This window comes from Ochlerotatus camptorhynchus, unplaced genomic scaffold (genome assembly GCF_037179485.1).
Source record: "Ochlerotatus camptorhynchus isolate MF236.1 unplaced genomic scaffold, CSIRO-AGI_Acam_v1.1 ptg000391l, whole genome shotgun sequence".
NCBI lineage: Eukaryota > Metazoa > Arthropoda > Insecta > Diptera > Culicidae > Ochlerotatus > Ochlerotatus camptorhynchus.
The window spans coordinates 178,406-203,457 of NW_027040878.1; the positions used below are offsets into that span (position 1 = coordinate 178,406).

The following is a 25,052-nucleotide window of genomic DNA, read 5'->3' on the forward strand; positions in this document are numbered from 1 at the left end:
GTGATAGTATCACACTTGTTACTCCTTTGTTTGAGAGCCGCGTTGTAGTACGCTTACGTATAGGCACTGACGTTGGGTGCGATACTGGCGGGTTTTTCCGCAAATCACTCTTATTTTATTTATTTTTACGCAGGTAGATTTATTTGGGCTTGCAAGGGAATTATACTATTGAAATATTTCAGAAAACGCCCAACAGTGCTCGTTCTATTTGCGTGACAAGCTTTCATTGTTGTTTTCATTGAAGCATTACTCAGGGAACAATATTAAACATCACCATGGTATTGTAACAAATCATATATCTGCTTAATTTTGGTTTGGGATAAGTGTTTGAACTATGGCTCGGGATTTCCACTGTGGCGTGCTTCTATTGTGACATATCCATACGTAATTTTGTGGGACGACATAGTGGAAACGTGTGAGTGTAGTTGGAGCATATACCCTATATAATTTAAAAATCAGCTAGGAAACTAATTTCAAAGTGAAGCATTTTAGTCACTTGAAGGTGTCACCTGGGTCGATCTAAGATATAATACATATAGATCAAAGTCAAAATTACTTGAAAAACGTTAAATTTTAGATTACATAGCAGTTTAGGTACTTAATAAAGCATGAGTTATGATTGATTAGGTAAATTAGAGATTTCAATTATTTATTAAATTAGACTAATGAGATATCATAATCATCAAACGAACTTAAATAAGAAAATTTAGACAGCCTAATAACATTAGATTAACAAAATAGTTAGGATGCGGGGGGTCCGCTTAGGGAGGCAACTAGCCTTTGAAGCAACTGGCAACTAGCCTTTTCATATATTGTCTGTTTATTTTGCTGGTTGCTTTAAAATATCAATTTGGTATACATGTGAAAGGATGAATCAGTGGGAGATGGATTATCGGGTTCTATACTTTTTGCAACACAAATCTAGTACTATGTGTCATTTCCTCAAAACCCCCCTATAACCGACCTCTTCAATCCCTTCCTTTTCCCATGGCGTTCAAGTGGTCCGCATAGACTATTCAGCCATTACCCTTCCTTTATCCTCGGCTTTGGATTGACTTGCGCTCCCATTGCCCCACCAAACGCTGCAAAATGAAAATGAAATGTTATTGTTAACCGTTACTTTCGGACCATCAATACTCGTGCACATAGAATGGCTATGCATATATTCCGTTACTCCAAAGTGGCAATTGTATTCGTAGGGTAACTGTCTATATTCTCGGCAAACGCCCCTATTTTAGGCAAAGCAGAATCCAGCTTTCCATGCTCGGTAATGGCGGCCTGTTTGTATGAATAAATGTATCCTTCACTGTCCCTAATAAACAAATACCATAAACGAACTGCATCCCGGATGGGTAAACTATCCCACAAACGGTTTGGATGATACCCCGAACACGTCGTTAAGCTCTCTTTTATGTTTATTTTTATTAGGGGTGCTTTTTGACACTAACTGGAAGGCACATGTTGTTTCATTTTCTTCTGGGAGGGGAGGGTCTAAATCCGAACCTCCAGATAACACATACAAACAGGCCGCCATTACCGAGCATGGAAAGTTGGATAGCTCCCGTCTTGGTAAACTGAATCACGATTTCAACTGTCTCGTCATCGTATAGCGGATCATCTCGTGTGTCGAAAACTAAAATTGCAGTTGAGATTCAAGAGATATTGTGCTCTTCCGGGAATACATACATAGAGTCGGAGATATAAACTTCTACGCTATCTACACACTTCGAAAAAAGTATGTAAATTTAGGTGCTCTGAAAATGACATATACGAGCGTTAATTTTGACATAAAATTGAGTCATTATAGACGTGAAATTCAGCTCAATCACACGTATTTACTTTCGAACTTTTCAGTCTCGGAGCATTTAATTTTACATGACATGTTTGTTTACGTCCCTGCTTTTATGTCAAAGATGGATTCCGTCACGTGTAAGATTAGGTATTTCTAAATGTGTATCATGTATGAGTTGCACATTGCAAATTTAAATCTACGCCCAATTTTTAGGTAGAGCAAATAAATTTTTTACCCAACTGATTATTTAAAATGTTAATCGATGAACGTGTGATAATTATATTATCAATAGTAATCACACGTTCATTGAATCACGTTAACATTGACTTAAATTAAAAAAAAATTGTAGACTTTCGGTGGTTTTTAAAATACGGGAATCGGGAATGGGGAGAGATTGAAATAGGGAATCTTTTCAGTTCATGTTCTCTTAGGACTCAATTCCTCGAAAATCAAAGCACACTCAAACAATCTAATACCATCATCTCTGATAGAGCAAACCTCCTTTATCGAATGGCAATTTTAATTTACATGGTAGTGTTTTGATTCTCGAGAATTTTGTGTTTAAAGCCATTGCTTGCGTTTGGTTGTTCCGCCTATTTCAATTGTTGGCCCAGAAAGATTTCCGAGCTACCGTGTGTGCAGCGAGGGTTGCGAATGGAATGAATGAACATGTTCAAAGGCAACAGGAGAATACGAAAACATCACCAAGGGATAATCTATAAACGGAGTAATTAGTGCTTTTACTATAATTTCTATTATCCACACTTAGCGGAAAAAAAACGATCAAAGATTTGTGTGACTGAGTTTGAGTAACCCAAAAAGTGGTCCCTACACAGATAAAAACTCGTGTTACCGTTCCACATAGTTAAATTCTTGAAAAAGATTTAAAATTTATGCTAATCTTCAGAGATTCCCATTAGGGTACACGTACAAGTTATGTACAACAACAATTGAGTTGTTCCCCTCGCATAAATGCTGGATCTTGGAATAAGTGGCAGTTACGAAAAAAAATATTCTCCTTTGAACCTCCAACATCCAATCGTCCGATACAGCCACACCAAGAAAAAGCGACCGAAGGAGTACTCCATTTCAAGCTCGGTGATGATGATCACAGTCAAGCAGACCATTTTTGGTGAGATCATCATTTTCATCTATAAATTAGAAATTTGATGAACATTGGAGGCATTTGGTGAGATCCTTCAATTATACTTTATTATCAAAACCATTCATTACATCACATATGATTGATAAATTCACTCTTACATAACTCGGAGCGTTTGGTACGGTATGTCCACGCATCCCCACACAGCAAAAAAATAATTTTGATATCACATCAAAGTGGATGCACTACAATCATGTCGAAAATTTCATGTAATTTTTATGACCACATAAATAAACAAATGCAGTAAAAGCAGCGTAATGTCAGTTCATGCATTGTATTAGTGATAATTTTGTCCTTTTTAGCAAGTAATATTACACCATATTTTCGACATGATTGTAGTGCATCCACTTTGACGTGATATCAAAATTATTTTTTTGCTGTGCATACAGCGATTGTAGATTCACGAAATGCATCGCTGTTTAAATATATTTATTTAAACGCGAATCATTTTACAGAATCATCTTTGCAGCAAATGAAACGCAGTAGGCCTGGCCATTTTGATGTTTGTGTCATATCTCAAATATGTTGCAAACGCCAATGTTAACCAGAAAATGCGTTATGCGTTATCTAACCTAATAATTCTACAGAATGCTTTATTAATTAAAAAAAAACGTCATTATCAATAACATCCATACAAACCCAGATTTTTTATAATAAAACAGCCAGATTTTTCGAAAAATCACTTGGCAACCCTGCTTTTAAGAGGTTCTGAAGCTTCCGAAAAGCCCAGACTTTTCTTGGAAAAATATTGTATGTACATCATTCAGACTTAATTTTTTTTTTATGTTTTTGAAAATAAGCACATTCTGCATGAGCGCACATTTTTCATTAGCACAAGCTCATAACTTAAGATCACTGCACGTCTCTTTATTTTTGACGTGCAAAAACATAGATGCGTTCAGATAAACATCTTTAATTTTGATATTGGAAAAAAAAAATATCATCTCCGTTCCAAATACAAACTATATGAGTCTCTGGGAGGAAATTAAGTTCAGTTTAATAAGTTTGATTTATTTAGCAAAATAAAATATGACATAAGCCTAGTGTCTTTTTCTTGCCAAAGTGGTCAACATTAAAGGAGGGTACCATGTGAATTTTAGAAAATTACTTGGGATAGTGCCTATGGAGTTTGCTGGAGAATTCTAAGAAGAACTCCAGGATATTTCTCAGCTGAATTCCATGGCTATTATAAGAACAAATCCATGATTTTTAATAATTGATTTTTTTAAAGAATATTCCAAAATAATTAAAAAAAAAACTGCAAGTAGAAAAATTCAAGCGAGTGATTGCTAGAACGATTAACCATTAGAAAAGAGTTGTAGAGAGAATTCCAAGAGTTTTCTTGGGAAAATCCCTAAATCATAAGGCAATTTTATATTATAATCCCAAGATTATTCATAAAAAAATCTTAACAGGAACTCTGAGAATCAAAGGCAATTAAAAAATCTAAAATTCAGGGTAAAACAATATGCATTTTGGGGCTTAAATTGGACATCCGGGGTTCAGCTGATATTTAAATTTAGAAATATATTGAATCCATAATTTTTTTTAAGAACTGATTTAAACAATTCGGAAAGGGGCGTCAACTAACCCTCACTACGTCTCTGGAAGGGACCATCAAGGATGAGAGGTAAATTAGGGAAATCAAAGAACTGTACTTGTTTATGCATCCATAAGAAAGCACATTTTTATCAACATTCATGCTTGTTTCAGTAATCTTGTTTTTCCTATTCAATATATTTATGGCTGTTTTTTGCGCCACTTGATCTTAATAAGTTTAATTCTTGTTTGATTATGAGTAGGTAAACAACAAATACAAAAAAATATCTGTTTTCGTATTATTTTCACTATCGGAGTCCTTGGAGCCGTGAGCAGCGTCTGGACAAATCAAGCACTATCGTTCGGTGTTGACTCTGGATGGCCGTTTGTTGATCAGTTACATAGTAGACACTAGATTGTTGATCTAATAATAGATTCAGGGAAGATCATGCCATGAAAATTGTAAACACAGTCCGGCGTTAGCAACACATTTCGAATAAATCTTGCTTCTCATTAAAAAAAAAGTTAAGGTTTGTGTCCAAAGCATGACCCCATTGTTGACGTAGGACTACGAGATTATTTTTGATGCTCCATTTAATACTATTGTTGCGTGCACCCTTCGTGCGACGACACACCTACTAATATATCTCATGGATACAGCGGCGCCGCGTTAGAGCTGACAGAGGCATAATGGCCATACGGAGCTGTCAATTCGGCGGTGAAAGAAAAAGTGCAGATCATTGTGGAAAGAAAGCTGACAATAGTGTAACACGCGTCTTTAAAAACTACAATTTACTGTTTAACTTACCTAAAATAGCGCATACAATTACCTTAAAACTACTTAAACTAGTGGCTTAGCGTACGGTAGGCAGTTTACTTACACAATAATGAAATAATGAAAATAACTAACATTGAAACGAAACATTGCTATACGTAGGAGGATTAAATGGTTATACGTACAACTGCACATTGAGTCCGCTCTATAATTCGACAATCATCGAGAAAGTTGAGGTAAAAATAATTGAATTAACTTAGCTTAAACCTAATTTTCCTAATTCACTAAAAATATACAGAAAGATTACGTCTCTGAATACCGTTACGAAGATCTGGCTTACAAATCGGAAACCCTCACAAACGTAAGAAACATTATATTTCTGAATTATTGTTCCTCACAATTTTGTATACTTAGAGGGAAATTTTAACCGTTTCACCCAAATATACGAGTTAAAATTACGGAAAAGTGTTTTCCTTTCGTTGCATACGCAACAACTATATTAATATCAAAATAAATGATTTGAAAATTAACTCCAACATGAGCAAATCATTATGATTATTTTTGAAATTGGGCAGTTATTGAATAAATATTAAAATAAAGAATCAATTTTTGAAATTATAAAACCAGTTTCTTTAGTATTCATAATTAAGTGCAAAACTTTTATTTTGGTCTAACTTTTATGAATCCATATTTTTGTGCCAATCGAAGCACCCCTGGATCCAGGAGAACATTCCCTATTTTAAGTGATTTTCAAGAAAGCACTACTTTCTTTTATCAATATCCTTGGAACTAAAACTAAACTTAAACGGAATTTTCTCAGAATGAGTATATTTGGATTTCCATTCTGACAGCACCATCATCTTTCCCATCCTTATGTATAGGGTGTCCCAGAATGTCTAAGCACGGCTTTGGAACCCCCATGCTTGTTTCAAATGACGTTTAAACAGCAGACTATCACGCTGAATCATTGTTTATATTTCGACCTACAGTTTCGTGTATCGCAAGTGTCGGTTCTTTACATTTCCGTGACAATGCGAAGCATTTCTACGGAATAGCGCAAACAGATCGTACACACATTGTGTACCGTGGCGAACCGAAATCCGTACAATTAGCGAAATTAGAAGGTGTAAGCATCGGAGCCGTTCGGAACGCGTTTCGGAAGTATGGTGATGAAGCAACTCTCCAGGACAAGCAAAAATCTGGACGTAAACTGAACCCTGTTGACCGAAATCTGGACCGGAAAGTCGCGCAAGATTTCACTCATAAGAAAGGAACTTCGGTTTGAGGCGTGGCTAAAAAAGTGGGATCCTCGAAGAGTAACGTTTGAAATTCTTTGCTGCAAAATTCTGTATCTCAAGAAATCCGCAAATTATTTTTTGGTTATAAATGATTCTTATGTAAAAAAAGGGGGAACATGGCACAGTGGTGCGAAAGGCCAAATCTGTGAACTTTTTTCATTAGCACACTTCAAAGTGGTTTTTTTTTTTTCAAAAGGGTGTCTTCAAAAGAGTTTTTATAAATGACAAAACCCATTGAATGAAGTAAATTTTAAGTTCAGAACTTCACCACAGGTGGCGTTGCAAAATCTAACTTTTGCCCAGATAGAGATGTAGAGTTTTCAGCAAAATTGTAGGTTGCTTCATAACTAAAAAAAACTTTGTAGAAAACGCCAGGCATATTTGAACGTTATAAAGCCTGTTGAGCGTGCCGACGCTATGAATTTTACAGCGTCGTAAGGTGGACATCGACCAGCCAAATTTCCATTGAAAACCTTAATAAAAGTTGACTAGCTATTTGTGGAATAGTTCTATTTTTTGAGTTATCGTTCTTGTATGGTATGTTTTTATTAGGCATTGCATTGATCTTTTTCTGCTAGGCTTAGCGCACTCCTAACGAATTTCGGCGAGAGAAATGACTTGGCTTTGAAAAGTCCGATGGAAGAGATGCTGCAAGGTACTAAAATCTGGTGCACAATTGCGAGAGTTTGGTGCTCGTGAAAATGGGCTTTGTCCAAGTTCGCGACTTCCCAGGAAAATTTCATGGCCTAGCGGCGGCTATCTGAGGATCAACCAAGTGGTACTCGAGTATGACGACTGGCTTTGGGAAAAAAGTTTACTTCATGAAAACAGTGATACAATTATCATTTGTACACTGAAATGTTGACACTGAATTGAAAAGGCCTCAACTCCATTTTGTAAACAAACCTTGTAAGGCCATTTTCTCGCGAACCGAAGTCCACCATGGCATGATAAACAGGTAGGGAAAATTCTCCTCTACCCGATTGTGGTTTAGGTTCACGAGAAAATGTCCTTACAAGGTTTGTTTACAAAATGGAGCTAAGGCCATTTCAATTGTTGGTCTTGAAATGACAAAGTTACAAGCGTTTAAAACCTAAAACTATTTCACAACACATATTTTTTTTATTCAGAATCATCATCAATCTTCTTTATATCTACTCAGCGTGCGCGCAGCTAACGTTACCAAAACACAATTTTTCCTGCATCGTAGCACATAACATATGTGGAACTTCATGCAAAAAGTTGACTCAAAGCTGACCCCTTTTTTTTTGTTTTGCCTCAGTGGTATAACTGGCATATTTGGACATCGATCTGTCAAAATAAAATTTTCGTGATATCGACATTGAGCATTCATAAGGACTAAAGAGCCTGAATTTAGAAAGAGGCGACATCTTATCAATTTGACACGTCTTCTGCTCGATTGGAATGACTTTTCCTATGACTTTGACAGACAATGGATTGTTCCAATTTTGACATGTTGTCTCTTTATAAATTCAGGCTCTTTAATGAGGACCAATGTCGAAAACATAAATAATGGCTTCTTTCGTAAATTTCTTCTACGTCAAAGTCAATCCAAGTTAGCCACTAATTTTATTGGATAGGAGGACTGTTTCTCTACACAATCATGGTGTTGGTTTTCTTGAGTGAGTTTTCTTTTTCGAGAAATTCACGCAAAAAGTAATTGTTTACGTTTGCAGCATTGGCCCTTAAGCATTGACGTTCACGGCGACTCTGTAACTCTTTACCCCTGGTAAAATCTCAAAAGCATCTGACAATCTATGTATGAAATCTAGTGGACTTTGTATTATTTCTTCATTCCTCCAGCAAACCGCCGTTTCTTCACGCAAAGATTGACAGAATCATATTGGATTTTCATAGGAGTGAAAGGGTAAGGAAATGTTCACCAAGTTTCACGCACAGGCTGATGTGTGCTTATGGGATTTTACCATAAGAGTGACCGAAGAGGTGAAATTGTCAATAGTCACGGTAATGCGTAATGAGATGTAAACAGGTGAGGCCCAGATAATTTGTCGTTTCGTTTGTTCCTCCGCTGTTTAAATGCTTGACGGAGTTTGACGTGTGGGCATTCTTTTTTCGACTAGCTCGACAGGGGGCTTTTCAAAGGATTTTTTAGCTAGTATTTTCAAGTCGGTCAGAAGCCAATCAAGAGCGTTGTTATTCATTAATATTTTCTTTTTACTATTGCAATATTTTTTCGTCTCTTCGATCTTTTTGATTTGCATTGGATTCATTATGGAAATTATGTTAATTGCATGTAATTTAATGCAAACAATTCGAATATTTGATGATTACGTCGAATTGGTGTGAAACTAGCTAGGGGCATCCCACTCTAAACTTTGTATTTTTCGCATTATACTCAGAAAGTTCTTACTGATATCTAAGATACCTGCAAATACTTAAAAATACTTAAGAAATATTTAGCGCTAGTTTGTTACCTCCGTTGCTAGACAGATTTCTTTCGATTATTTACCCTATGTCATCCGGGAATTTGAGTGTGCGTATTTAGAAAAATCAACTATTATTTTTTAATTTATTCCTTTTTTGTAGGAATCGAGGAGAAGACCATTTTGAATCAAAGAAAAATAACATTGCCAAACCGATTCACCTGTCATTCAAAGGAAGAATAAGGAACTTTTAGGAAAGTTACTGTGGAAGAAACTGCGTGTTGAAGCAAATTCCCTGAGCAAATGTTTCTATCCCAAAACCATGTCTCTATAAAGATGGATTTTTCGTCCATTAGGTTCTTGACCTGACCGATGGACGAAAACTTCAGGCCTTTACGCTGATTGCAACTGAATAAGAAGTTGTGAAAGCTTTCTGCATCATCCGCAAAGCCATTTCTCCTAGATTGCCGTCGAATGAGAAGAGAATTACATTTCCTCGGATTTGGAACCTTCGATGCTCTCCTGCTTGAGACATATTAGGGTAGAGAGCTACTTCGGTCTAATCGCCCATTTTGGGCCTATTTAGCAGAAAACATCAGATCAAACCATGATTACGGCGTTAGCAAGTCAATTATGCGTTTGGTACGATACTTCTGTTCCAAATCTACCAAACGAAGTCAATAAGAAAGTGTGATATGAATGTTTGCACCCATTATTCTCAAAAAACAAAAGAGTGAATTCAATTGCGTTTGAATGGCGTTTCAATGCGTTAGGCCGAGTTTAGAATCCGAATGCCGAGTTTGGGGTCAAGAAGCAGTGTTAGATTTTTTACAATATCTCAACAATGTGTTACCCTTTATCAAATCTTACGATACGTACGGAAAGTTCAATAAATTTGGAAGGCATCTGCAGTGAGAACATTCCATTTTGTGAAAAAAAAATCATTATAAAAATAAAGGTAAAGGGCGGGTTGTGCTTACTAGGCCCAAAATAAGATCTAAGCCGTATTAAGGGGGTATTCCCGATCTTTTTTTTCAAAAAATCAAATTTTTTTTTTTCACGTTTTTTTGTACTTTAGACTATATACTTTCATCCCCCCAAGCCGTTTTCCGATCAGCGAATTCGGTGTCCAGGCATAGCTGACTAATGGTAAGAACCCCCAAATGGTTTTAACTAAAGTCAAAACTTTAAACGCGTTTTTCTCGAAACCACATTTTTTTTTATCGGGCGAAGATTTTTCTCAGAAACTATAAGAGATATTGACTTGAATCTTTGCGCATTTTGTTCCTTATTAAATTCTTTGGAGCTTCTCCCACTTTCAGCCAAAAATATTAACATTTAACATTGTTTGAAGCACCTTAAAGCTGCAAAAAAGCGGGCTAAAAATCGCCTGTTTTTTCATATGGCCGCCATTTTGTTAATTTGCTAGATTTTTTGCTGCCAACGGGAGAAGCTCCAGAGAATCTTATGCAGATTATTATTTCATCACGAAATCTGTTTCAGATGAAGCCGTTCCAGAGAAAAGTCTTCGCCCGTCCAGGCGTTTGCGGCGAACAGGGGTCTGTTTGCCGCCATTTTGTGACGTCAATAATGTCTTTTTTTATGTCGAAAAAAATTTATTTGTAAACTTTAATGTTAAATAAACAAGAATCCCAAAGAGTTAGGCGCATTACTATTCATTTTCCTTGAAAAAAAATAATTGAAAAACAGGCCGAAAAAAGGCAAAAGATTGGGAATACCCCCTTAAGGCTGGACATAATCAAACCAACATATTCGCTCCGTGTTAATCTCGGAACCGTTCTCTAATTGATTCTATCATTCATCAGAAACGGCTATGTGTTAAAACTTTAATTTGGACTGTTTGGGGAATGGTTTGAAATATTATATTAAATTCATACTTAGGATTATTTTACATTAAATTGGTACAAATAAGTAACGTTTTGGAACTAAATAGTTTTATTTGGTATACCAATGGTTTGTTATAATATTATAATTTCAGAACAGATTAATATTTTTCTTATCCTTACTTTTCTTATCCGTACTTAAAGTGAGAAATTCATGTTGATTTCACATAAAGCCTTCGATTGCTATCAGGATACTCGCTCAACTCCCTCACCAGTCCATCATAACTCATCTTTACCGATGTAAATTTATCAAAACACGGTACGATACGACCACCAGTGGCAATTGCAATTAGTTCAACTTCGAGCCCACCAGCACAACGAATTGCTGGTAGTTATGCTTCATTGTCCTCTGGCAAATAACCAGCGTAGTCCTAGCATCCTTGGCCTGCTTAAAGTCAAGAATTTCATAATCAAGCAGCTTGCGATAGTTCTTAGCCGAATTGACATTCAACATACGCTTTTATTTTGGCATTTCAGTTTGAAATCTAGTTACGAGTTCGGACGACAACGGCACCATTAACCTCCAGCTAAGCAATATAATTCAAAAGTTTGATATCGTACTAAACAGCTAGTTCGAAATCATAAATAATTCGCTATCCCTGCTCCAACTGGTTCGCTGAAAGTAAAATGTTTTTGATTAACTATTTCATAACTAGAATTAAAATACTTACTTATAAACATTGAATTTAACTACTTCATTTAATTTAAAACATATTGAAACTAGTATAAATATGTTTTAATACGTGATTAAAAGTAATACATTGACGGAATATACAACAACAAACAACTACATTAGTAACCGGTCACTACGATTAAAAAATCCAAATCTTAAAATACTTAAAAATACTTAAGAATACTTATCAGATACTTCGAAATACTTAATTGATACTAGAGCTATAGTTTAGAGTGGGATGCCCCTAGGAAACTAGCATTATGTCTGTGGTATGTTTAAATATTGTTAACTGTGCTTTTAGTGAGTCAACTTATTATTACAGCACGAAATATCCAGTTGATGCATATTAAAAAAATATTTTCGTTAGTAAATAGTGCTTAACTTTGATACATCTAGCTGGGAATCCCACCCAGGGACCTTAGCCATAGTGGTCGAATCAAATTTGTTATGATTGTGTGTAGCTCCTCCTTTGCCTTTTCGATCAACAAGGATCAACCTTATCACGTTTTTTTTTTAAGAAATTTTCAATTGACGGCAATTGAGAAACATAGGGAGTGTTTCATTCATGGTCCTGCTTGCAAAATTCTTGCGAATGAAACGATGCAAAGTCAGCTCAAAACACTGCATATTTTTCAAATGAGACTTCTAACTCTGGTTCAAAATTTTGCTGCTTCTCTCTGAACTTCAAAAGGAAAGCACTTAATTCCAAATTTACGTGGTCGTGTTTTTACTCCTACGAAACCTAATGAAATCAAAGTTTGATGCAATTGGTTCCAAAAAATTAGAAAATGTCCAAAGAAGGAAATGCTACATACATGTTTCTTCTAAGTTTACCACAGTTTTGCTGTGTGAATCAAGTTGATGAACTTGTTAAAGTTAGCTATTTAATTATAAATAAAGCACATTAATGGTTAGAGAAATAGTAAGACATGAGCTCAGAAGTGCTAGGAACACATAAAATTATAAACCACGGTAGAATTATTTAAAATAATTGGCAATCCCCTGGATTTCCTTTCTCATTTTACAGCTGCTATAATCAATTTGACAGATCGATGTCCATCTATACCACTTGAAATCACTGAAATGGGGTCGATTTTTGATGATCGAGTTCCACATATGTTATGTGATCGTAGATAGAGTCGCCCCCTTCCCAGGAAACAATTGCATACCTAACTAACATTTCTTGAGCTGTTTTATTTAGTAACTTACTGAATAGTTGCTGCTTTATCTTGGTATGCAGCTACTACACACACATTCTTCACACAATTCTGGAGAATTTATTCAGTTTGTGGTCTATTAGAAATTGAAATCATATGTTTAAGTTGTTACTATGTAGCTTTCAGTTACGCTGATTTAAGACTACGGATAAGTTCTTTGAACATTTTATACATGTGATATAGATTTGAGAGTAATTTCTAGCAGCTTTCATAATTCGTATTTACTTACATCACTTTGTTGTTGAAAAACAACTTTATCATTACAATATCATGTCAACGAGTCTTATACAATTATGTTTTGTTGTCATTGAAACTTTGTATAAATTATTATAAGGCTATGGCAAAATTTTATCTCCTCTAATCGTTGTTACAATGGTAACATTCAATCAGTTCTAAAGATCTTTTAATAAATCAACCTACAGATACTGTTAAAATTAAGGCAACACGATTATGATGAAACTTTTAATTTTGAAGTTGATACATAATTTACAATCATGTTTGCTACTGAATGTGTATTCTGAAAATTTAAATGATAATTACATTTTATTATAAAGGGATTGTATGGGATTTGAGCTCACCTCCGTTGATCTATAGTCGCTGGCATACCATCTGAGCTATCCTGGATGATAACATAAGATGTAACTAATCGCACATAAAAGCTACGGGAGATTATAATGAAGAGTTGTTGTGCTAATTTACTGTTCCACGTGATACCGCCTATAGGCTATATAGACAGCAGATTTGTAATGTGTTGATCAATATAGTGGAATAAAGCATTACCTTCCATTATATTTCAACGACTGCTCATCATACAATCGGTTGCCTACTGAACAAGTGATTACTTCCACAGTATATTAGTTTATCAAACATTTTCCAAATTTCTGCCTGCACTGTTGCAAGCTTTGACGTTTACGATTAACAACGGACCTGAACTGATGTGCCATTTTTGTATCTTTGTCAGTCGTTGCAACGTGAGTGACCATCAAATTCTCTGTTAATTACCAGTTTTGTCTACAAAATGGATCAAAATAAAAGTAAATTACTGACAAAATATCATCAACACTATCTATCAAAAGTTAATGCATCGACTACTTATTACAGATTATTTCAATGTTGTGCAAACAAAGGAGGCAGGAAAACTCGTCTTGACAGCGGTTCCCCATCGCTGGGTTTGTAATGGATTTTTAATGTGGCCGGAAAAAATGCTAACAAACTACGGAAGGACCTGAAGTCAGAGCCCACCAGCAACTGGAGTAAAATTGCATGCAGCGTAAAAAGGAAGTATATCCCTTCTTACGAGGAGGCCGAAATGGAAGCTGCTGAACTTTCAGGTCAAAACACAGAGAGTTCTGATTCGGCTCCACGAAAGAAGAAACAGAAGAAGACAACAAAGGATGGTTTGAGCAGAAGATTTGATTTCAACCACCTGGTTGCAGGAAATGGTTGGTATTTTTATACCGTTTCATCTTTATAATTTTACATTGGATACTGACTTTGTAGGGAATGACAAATTTCGTACGACATTGATCGCTGCTGATGAACCTAACCTTAACCTGAACACCGGAACGGAACATACAGGCCCGCAGTCAAATGTCACATCGATCGTCGATGGTTCTCAGAATCATCCGGTTCTTGCTCGTAACTTGCTGTGCTCTCCAAGTGTAAGCCAGGTAGATGACATCTTTTCAACGCAGCAACCGGTCAAACTGTTTAACTGACAACAGGTACCGAAGCCGGATAACGGGCAACAGATGAAATGCAAGCAATAATGACGGAGGGTGAATACGTGTATTATCAACAGGTAGGACTGCTTCATGCTATTTTTACACCTATCTTAGGTAGCGTTTTTTTATTTTCCATAGCCCGTTGTTGATGCTGATTACCGTGCGGGACCGAAATCCGTACACCTAAGCACGAGAGAATAATTAACGGTCAATACTAAATAATGCTATCACATTATGCTCTGTATCACATCTTTTTCCTTTAAATTTATCTTTCTTTTTCCAATCTTTGCAAACACCAGGTCTTAAAATTACCTTTAATTATTAGAAAAAAGGATTTAAATTGCACATATCTTGAATCAAAATCCGTACAGCGTTCTACGATTGAATCAAAATCCGTACAGTTTTGAATCGAAATCCGTACACTGTGTTGAGGATGAATCAAAATCCGTACAGTCATGAATCAAAATCCGTACATGAATGTAAATCGATCCAAATCAATGAAAAAAAAAACGTGTTGCTATCTTGAATAAAGTATTTTTTTTGTAGTTGCTTGGCTAATAGTCCGTTTAAATACACTAGTTAACAGCATATTTGAACTTTGTACGCTGATGGTCATTTCCCATGTAAAATCGTGCGCTGAATCCAAAAATGTAGTCCAAAAAAATCTCGGTAGGATAGTTTTGGAGATATAGGGGTAAGAGAGGCATAGTGAACAGGTGGGGCATAGTGAACATCGCGCGTGCTCCAGCTTGGACTTCCGGCCGTTCAGAACAAATTTGTTGGCTGTAGGATCAATATCTTAATGATATTGATCCTACTACCAGTTGATTTGTTTCATGCAGTTGGAGATCCAGAGCCAAAGCACGGGATGCTCACTATGCCCCGCCTGTTCACTATGCCCCTCCTTCCCCTATATTAATTATTTTAACGCCAAATTAAACGTGATAAAATTTTATTTCGATCGTTGTAACACTATTTTTCCATGAGAGTAATGGTAGAACCACCATAAACATTTTAATTTACATTGCTTAAAAACTAAGCAGAAATTCAATTTTTCTTAGGAAAACTTAAAAAACAAACTATTAACTAACTACAATACCATCAATCTCACTGACAATTGATGTTCAATTGATCGATCGAAAAAATTTCTTACCTCTAATTTAGTGTTAAAATAATTGATATAATCTCATTACAACCGGAGATATTAGTATTATAGTAATCAAACTTGTTTAAAGTGAATTTTCATTTTAAGCTGTATCTCAAAAAAGATCCTAATGACATTTTTTTCGACTACATTGTTGAATTCAGTGCACGATTTTACATAAGAATCATTCGTCAAAGGTTCAAGTTCATTTCATTTACTTTTACTTTTTTAACTAATGATATCAGCGTTAGATTAATTTATGCTCCATGCTGATTTCTTTTTATTTAAGAAGGTAACTGTTCTGGATTTTTATACTAACTAATATCTTTTTTTTTTTATAGTCACTTTAACACTTTTGGGTCATTCATTTACTAATATCATTTTTAAGGATTAATTTCCTCCAAATTTTATTCTATACCAGTGCCTTGGGTTAAATATTCTTACTGGAGTTTTCCTCCGATCACAACTTCGAGGTTTTTAAAATTTGACATGTGATAACGTGCAAGATGCGCCATACTTTGGAACTCCACCAACCCACTGACATCAAGCGATAAATTAACCGGTTTCTAAGATGGTAGCCCTATAATGGCGGATAAGTAAAAGAAAAATACAACCATCTTAAAAATCAACAAAAAAAGACAATGAACTGACATCAAGGATTAGTTTTTCGTTTTGTGCATGAAAATTAAAATTGGTAAAATAACGACTATAACTTAATTTAATTTAATACGTCAAGAGAGTAATAATCATAAAAATACAGATCTTTCATTGCTTCTTTTCCACAGCTTTCTTCTGCTTCTTCTCCATTGTTACCATTGCCTTTTCAAGTTATAATGCTTTCTTGCTTGCAACCCTAATAAAAATAACCATAATAGAGAGTTTAACGACGTGTTCGGGGTATCATCCAAACCATTTGTGGGAAAGTTTACCCATCCGGGATAAAGTTCGTTCTTGGTATCTGTTTTTTAGGAAGCTTTCTTTGCTCTTCTTCCTTTTTTCCTCCTCTTCCTCTCTTGCTCAACCTTTTTCTTTTGTCGTTCCTCAATACTTTGTTTCTTTGCGTTCTCTTTATCAATTTTCGCTCGCACTACTTCCATGTGTATTTCCGGTCATTCCTCGCTGGTAGCTACTGCTGGGAATGCTCTCTGGCCCATTTCTGTCTGCTCTCTGTAAGGGAGCATCCAAAAATGACGTAGCATATTTTTGATCAATTTTATACTCCTCCTCCCCCCCTCGTAGCGTATTTGGCTATATCCAATACATGGCCGGTCACAAATTCTAAAACCCTCACCTCCCCCCTCAAATGCTACGTCATTTATGCATGGTCCCTAATTTGTATATGCGTGTTGGTGATATCCTGTAGGGGAGCTGCGTTGTTTTACTTTTCGGCTGGTTCTTGACGCTCTTCATTAAAAGATATTAATAATATAACATTTACAATACGAATAAAATAAGAGGGTAGCGATTCAATACGGCATCTCTTATGGTGGTGAATTAACGGAAAAAAAACCCTGGATGCTTCTCGGTAAGATTTCTCCGCACGCATCATTGCCACAGTCTTCTCCAAATCCTCCGGCGTGTATTTAGTTTTCATGATCTGCTGAAAAACATTGGATAAAGTAGAATCGTCATTGTTAATACAGAAGTGTACGGATTTAGAATCAGCTGTTATATATGGATCGAAATCCGTACAGTACTAATTTTGATAAATAAATACCATATGAACGATCCATTGCTTAGAATTGAGATATAAAACGATAAACACTAACCTTTTTGATCAACCTTTAGGAAACTACTTGCAAACATCACTGAAATACGCTTAACAAACTGAAGTAAATCCTAGAGATTTTCTTAGAAAATCGTTAAGAACGCAATCGATTGACAGAAATGCCCGACACGTGTTGAGGCTTTTATTTTTCTTATTTTAATTGCATGATATTCTGCTTAATTGTTGACGAAAACATTAAGCTAATGCATGAATGAACATGAATATGTACTCATGTATAATATTTACATTGTTATGATGCATATAAATAAACAAATTCAACAGGGTGTACGGATTTCGGTGCTGTACGGATTTCGGTCCCGCACGGTACATCGTAAATGCTGTCTCTGAAAAAATCGAACGGAAGTGTTCAAAAATACAGCAAGCAATGCTTTCGGCAATGAGATCCATGATGGCAGCGTTCAAGAGTGACATAAACGTGAAACTTACAGCAGCTTTACGTGCTAAAACAAAACCGTCTGATGAAAATGACGAAAAGTTTACTTTTTCCCCAATGTCATCCACCGAACAGATTCATGAGCTGGAAAAGAACATGGCAGATGAAACCTACTCAAAGCGATTAGTAAGTTTGTATTTCTACAGTATTCATGGGGATACGATTGCTTTTTGAACTCTTATTTAAGCAAATTGTTAACTCTTCCTTCGATATCTAAATGCTCATAGGACATGTAGGGGAATTTACGTATTCTCGTCAATCTAAGCAGCGTCTGCACTTCTACTAGCATTTTCTCAGCGTCACGCACATATATGATGTGTCTGTTTGTTTACATTCATCTGCTGCTTGCTTCTCTATCCATTCCAATCAACAGAATTTTTCAAAACGTTTTGAAAGCGTTTTTACAACGCTCCAAACTTCTCAGGTGAGTGTGACTATTGTCGGCAGTCTCTTTTTCTTCGGCAACCTTCCCATTAGAACTGCGTGTTAACCAGCTGTTCTATTATCGGCAACTCGAAATCAACCTCATTTTGAAGTGCGTATGCTTTATTTGAAGAAAAATGTAGCATTACTGGATTGCTCGATCGTTCAAATATAATCAGATTGAAGCTGAAAGGCTAAACAATCGTTTGGACACATTCAGGGAAGTGCGTTGATGGGAAAACATAGTGAAATTAACATTTAAATTTTGGTTGCCGAAAACAGTCAATGGGTGCCGAAGCCAATATTTACCCTATTTGATTTATTTACAGATCTCTTATATGAAAAAGGTTATTGGTTATATTGGCGATAACTGCAACGGGTTGAACATCTCCTACACGTTGGTGGACCATTTTTTCGAACGTAATGTCATGATGAAATGTTCATGGAGTGGCGCTAGTCGCAGTACGACCATCAAATTGGCTATCAAGAATTGTACCAACATTCTGCATACTTTTTTGCAATCGTTCATAGTGTAAATACCACGTTCTCCAAACAGCTGCTTGAGCATTTTTTTAAGCAAGTGACACGAAATTCTAAAAAAAGGAGTGAAGCTAAGGGGTTGCGTCAACCTAGCATTCATCGTAGAGCGAAGAGGTCAAATAAAAAACTTGTTAAAGGTAATTCTGATTGCATTTTTATTTTGCTGCTGATTATTTATTGATTATTTTTCGAACTTTTAGCGGCTGATGCTTCGACCCGAAATTCAAACAAAACCAGGAAAGAATGGATTTCCACATCGGACCATGACTCACAATCAAGCAAATCATCTTCTAGTGATGATACAGATAAGCACGAGATGCTAGTAAGCAAAGTGGAGGAATGTGAGCTTCATTTTAATTCGACCTAATAATCAATCATTTGAATCGAGTGGTTCTAATCGATAAATAACTATATTTGATGCACTTTAAAATGATGTGCAGTTTTAAAATGAAGATTTAGTTTTAGTGTATTTTTAACCTTTGCTTTCTACACGCTGTAAGTTACGCTAATGCAGTTTTTATTTGATACAAGTGGTTCAAGCACAGATTTGCAAGAAGCAAAAAAGCTACCATGAATTTTTAACCATGACTAACATATCTAATACATTATTTAAAATGTAATGGTAAACAAATAAAAACAATAAACATTTTAATGATTACTGAAACATTCATGTATTTTAACAAGACCATTATGATTTATAAAAATGTGTGTAGCAATGGTACAAGAACATGGTAGCCATCCTTATAACTTACTATTACATATTTACAAGCAATATCTGTTGGGCGATAGGGATTACATCTATTAGTAAACGGAATGTTTGCCTTATAAATACGTAGGTACGAAGAGCGGATTGGCAAAATGAAAAAAATCACTAGGTGATGCTACGGAACAACCTTGAATTACAATTTGATTGTGCTCGTCATATGAAACATCAAAATGTGTGTTCATTCATTTCATTCTGTTTTGATAAAAACCATGAATTCTCAAAAGACTGATTTAGTAGTAAGCCATCTCTTACTGAGCAATGTAGGTTATTTTTTCGCTTGAACAAGTTTGGAAATGGTCCTTTGGACGTTTCTCGAGTATCCTTCACAGTACTTTTCTCCAGGATTCTATTGGCCACTTGTTCTAAACAGTTGTTTCCTTGTCTTAGGCATCTTTTTAGCTGACATAAATAATTTTCAAATGGATATGCTGAAATGGAATCCAAAGATCCGAACCTGTCAACGTCAGCTACCACATGTTCTAGATTGTGTATATTACTAGTAATATAATCTTCTCCGTAGACGCTTTGGAATTTTTCGATAAATTTTTCAAAAAGCTCTTGCGCCAACGGTCTTAAATTTATATAGAAGTCTGACGAACAGATTGTAACCGCAGTGAACAAAACAAGGAAATGGTAGTACAGTGTTTCCTCTAATATATCACTCAGTACGATGATTCCGATGTAATTCAAAAACGTTCGCCATTCAGTACCTTTCCAAAAAGCTAAGCAGTCTAAAGATCTTATATTACGATGGAATTCGCAAGGCAATCTGATTTTAGTAATCCTATCTGATAATTTTTGGATTTGGAATGCACTCAGTTTGCCGGTAAATCCCAATTTACCATCTCTCCAGCCGGTTAGAAGTCGTTTCATTACGCCAAGCTCTAGGAGATGGAGAGAATCAGCTACAATAAAATCCTTTACCATGTCAACATCATGAATTCTCAGGATAGGAGATTCCTCGCCATTGTGATGTTTCCCATACAATTTTTTTCGAAACTTTTCGTCGGTTCTTAGCGTACAGCGTAAGTATGGAAAAATGACTGTTCGTGAGATATGAGAATATTCGCCATTTATCGTGCATTTGAGGCATCAATTTTTGCTGTTAAAGTTTACAACTCCTAAAATATAAGATATGATTTTAAAATGTAAAGGGTGATACGGTCAAAATTTGGTCAATATCAACTTGACGTATTTCTTTCAATTTTGCATTTAAAAAACCTGAACACCCCTCATTTTGAAGGTGTGTGTGTGTAGAATGTTGCTCCTATTTTGATTTTGGAATTCACTCTTCAGTTGTCAAAATGCCGTCCAAGCAAGAAGAGCAGCGTATCAAAATTTTGCTCGCGCATCGCGAAAATCCGAGCTACTCGCACGCAAAGTTGGCAAAATCGCTAAAAGTTGCCAAATCAACCGTTACAAATGTAATTAAAGTGTTTGGGGAACGTTTGTCGACAGCCAGGAAGTCTGGATCGGGGGGAAATCGAAAACCGGAAGCCGCTGAGACGACAAAGAGAGTTGCCGGTAGTTTCAAGCGAAACCCTAACCTCTCTCTCCGAGATGCCGCAAATAAGCTGGGTGTATCGTCTACAACCGTGCATCGAGCCAAAAAACGAGCCGGACTATCGACTTACAAGAAGGTAGTGACTCCAAATCGCGATGATAAACAAAATACGACGGCCAAAGCGCGATCCCGGAGGCTGTACACGACGATGCTGACAAAGTTTGACTGCGTGGTAATGGACGACGAAACCTACGTCAAAGCCGACTACAAGCAGCTTCCGGGACAGGAGTTTTATACGGCAAAAGGAAGGGGAAAGGTAGCAGATGTTTTCAAGCACATGAAACTGTCAAAGTTCGCAAAGAAATATCTGGTTTGGCAAGCCATCTGTACCTGTGGCTTGAAAAGCAGCATTTTCATAGCTTCCGGGACTGTCAACCAAGAAATTTACGTGAAAGAGTGTTTGAATAAACGTCTGCTGCCTTTCCTGAAGAAACACGGTTGTTCCGTACTGTTTTGGCCGGATTTGGCATCTTGCCATTACGGTAAAAAGGCCATGGAGTGGTACGCCGCCAACAACGTGCAGGTGGTTCCCAAGGACAAGAACCCTCCCAACACGCCAGAGCTCCGCCCAATTGAGAAATGCTGGGCTATTGTCAAGCGGAACCTAAAGAAGACCAGAAAAACTGCTAAAGGCGAGCAGCAGTTCAAGGCAAACTGGCTTTCTGCGGCGAAGAAGGTGGACAAGGTGGCTGTACAAAATCTGATGGCAGGGGTCAAGCGTAAGGCCCGGCAATTCGGATTTGGAAAAGCAGAAGCCTAACTGAATATTTTTCCTGAATTTTATACTAATTGAACTTGAAAAAGAAATTTAATTTGATTTTTTAAATAAACGATTTCACCGATTTACACGCGTTTTCCCTTGACCAAATTTTGACCGTATCACCCTTTAGAAAAACTACTTTTATGATATTTAAAAAATGTTTTAATATCTAGTTATTATATGATTCACCTTTTACAAAAGCTCTAGCAGGAATCACAAATGAAGCATCTAATTTTGATATTGATTGTGCAGCCATTCACAACAATACCGTTCCGTAGAATAGGGATAATTTCGTTGACAAACGGCGTTAAAAACTCATTTACGTTTGAGGGTTTGTGTTTTCCAAAGAAAATTCCCACAGGCATCGGTTTCAGACTAGATGCGCCATGCACGTTGCATAAAATTGGCCATAATTGGCATTTTGAGCTTTTGTGTATTTGGAGTCCATCTATATTAAAGTTGATACTTATTGAAATGTCCTCAACTAGATTATTGAACCAATATTCTAAGCACTTCTGGAGTCGAAAATGCCAATATTGTCCACCGGCCATTTTGATACATAATTTTCCCGTATCTTGTGGAGTAGCAAGTAATGTCCTAGGATCTACGGGTAATCGTCGGTCATTGTGTTGGAGTCTCATAAGTTGCAATAAATCTTTCAATGCTTTGTGAGTTATGTTGTGACGTAAAGACCACTCTTTGATAGCAGTTTGGATGTCCTCCTTTTCAGGGTTATCGAACAGCTTTGCGAGGTCTACTAAGCCTTCTCCATTGACTTCCTCAAAGATATATAGGTACACGATGTTCCACTTAAATCCGATATATCGCTATGAACTGCCATACTCATGCTATTTTCATGATCCTCATTGCCGAGATCTTAAAAAGAAAATAGGTCGAATAGATTTTTTTAACATTTACCGTTGTACTAATACATTTTCATCGACTTACGAGTTGATTCATCGGATACAGATGCGGTACTAATTGTGTAATCATTTTGTTTGTTGAACCCGGGGTTAGAACAAATATTTTTAAAATAACTTCGTATTTTCCACGTGTACGTTTCATAAATTATTAGTATTATAAAAACGTTTGATACGCTTCAGAAAAAAACATTACTCAAGATCAAATTACTTTTGTATGAATAACAGTGTATTGCAATGCTATTATTCACATTGTTTTATTATCTAAATAATCAAGCTGATTTTGAGATGTAGTAGATTCACTTACTCAACTTTGATGTTAGACGCCTTACAATGGTTGTCGGTGAAGCAAAGATTTGTATATTTGACTATGGTGTTCATTTTAAAGTAGTTAACGGTTTGCTGCCTCGATATTTGTGTGATCGAATTGAAAGAGGGAGTGACTTTCATATATATAATACTAGAAACACGGTTGAAATAAGAGCACCACATTTCTTGACTTGTGCTTCACAAAATTCATTATATTTTAAAGGAATAAATGATTTTTTTTTATGAATTGACAAATTATGCATCTTGACGAAGTTATCTCCAACGGATTATTTTATATGGATAGCTGTCATAACGACTTTTTTAACAATTATTGTAGCACTGCAAAAACTATTTCTGTTCGCCACGATGGTGATGATGGATTTTTAATATTTGATTTAATAGTAGATTAATTAAAAAAAAAGTAGTCTACAAAGGTTTGAGCCTCGCGCGCTTATACGGATATAGAGTACTGAATTTAACATTTGATAAAAAAAAATGCAATTTTGAAGCTTATTTGAAAGATACCTTGAGTTAGTAGTAAGTTTTCTGGCAAATGTTAGGGGTTCGTGAGCATTCCTGACATTGCTGAAAATTATGATAGCATCAGATTGCGGGGTTGCTAGTGTAATAGGATGCTTTGTTGATTTTTCATTAACTCTTGATTGCTTGTAATACTTATGAATATTTTAGGTGGACAAAAAGGCGAACTAAGAGGTGGACGCCTGAGCTTTTCCACATTTATATCGCTGTGAAGCAACTGTAAACTCTAGAGGGAATTTATATCTGTAACTGAAACCAGTTCGATTTTGTTTGCCAAGCTGGTTAAAATGTCATATTCAATTATCTTAAAGATAAATCGTCCAGTTCAAACCTTTGTAGGGGTAAGAGGTGGGACCATCATCATCATCATCATCAATTCCAGTTAAATGTTCACTACGATTGATTACAACCTATTTACGATGTTGGTAGGTTGTAGCTTTTACAATGTAGATCAATAATTTACTTATTATTATTGACTTATTATCGCTGTAAAAATAATCATCACTCAAATCGTTTTTCGTGCATTAGCTGACTGTGCTACAGCCAACAAAAGAACGTTCTTGCAATTTTCAAAATGGTGCCCGAGTTTTAAATTCCAGTTGACTATTTTTCCATCTATTATCATTTTTATATCAAGTTCAAATAAATGTTGTGAAAATTACTATTCCTATCAAAATTCTCCGTTTCTTTCATGTGAACCTTTAGATTTCATTCGGAGAGACTTTCATCAACAAAATAAAAAAGAAGAAGTGATTATCAAACCTTTTTCCCCAGCTTTCCTCAGCAAGTGATGATTCCATTAGATCTGTATAGTCAAAATATAACTCTGGATACGACTTATCCATAAGACACTAAATACGCAGATTCCTAATTATCACAGTTGTAATTTGTTATCTTAAATTAGCTCAAAACCTTCACGCACATCCACTCCACACCGACATCCCCGAAAACTACTTACTTGGCGTTATACGCAATGGTATGCATTGCCTTGGCTCTTCTCTTCCTATTAGCTCTATAAACGAGCTTGTATAGGTACAACGAATGATCCCTGTACAGCGGAATTTTGACGGCTTTTTGTTTTACCGGAGTCTCAAAAAAAAATATGGTCACTCTCCTCCAAACAGCAATGGAGGATGTTCGTAGTGAAAAACTAAACTTCACCACCACTTGCTCAGAACGAATCTAAATAAATCGGACGAAATTCCACCGGGATCACAACGTGCATCACTTTCAAAACACCAACTATGAACCGATTTCACCAAACACAAACTGCCAACGGGAGTTGCGCGCACGCCTTTTCTGAACCAACTACTGGAACTCACTATGGAGATTTTGCTACTTGGCTTCGAGTTCGACTCGACTGTTCCCTCCTGCA

At 36.2% G+C, this 25,052-nt stretch overlaps 1 protein-coding gene and 1 pseudogene across 3 annotated transcripts in view; one reads left to right on the forward strand and one right to left on the reverse strand.

Moving 5' to 3' along the window:
• Positions 1-25,052, reverse strand: part of LOC135710558 (leucine-rich melanocyte differentiation-associated protein-like) — a 42,458-nt gene extending 17,406 nt beyond the window's left edge. The window contains exon 1 of one of the 3 annotated variants that reach the window (XM_065233170.1): positions 24,636-25,052. In XM_065233170.1, coding sequence (XP_065089242.1) covers positions 24,636-24,661 — 26 coding nt within the window. In that variant the 5' untranslated portion in view covers positions 24,662-25,052. The other 2 variants (XM_065233169.1, XM_065233168.1) reach the window with 2 other exon arrangements.
• Positions 13,784-18,072, forward strand: LOC135710510 (uncharacterized; annotated as a pseudogene).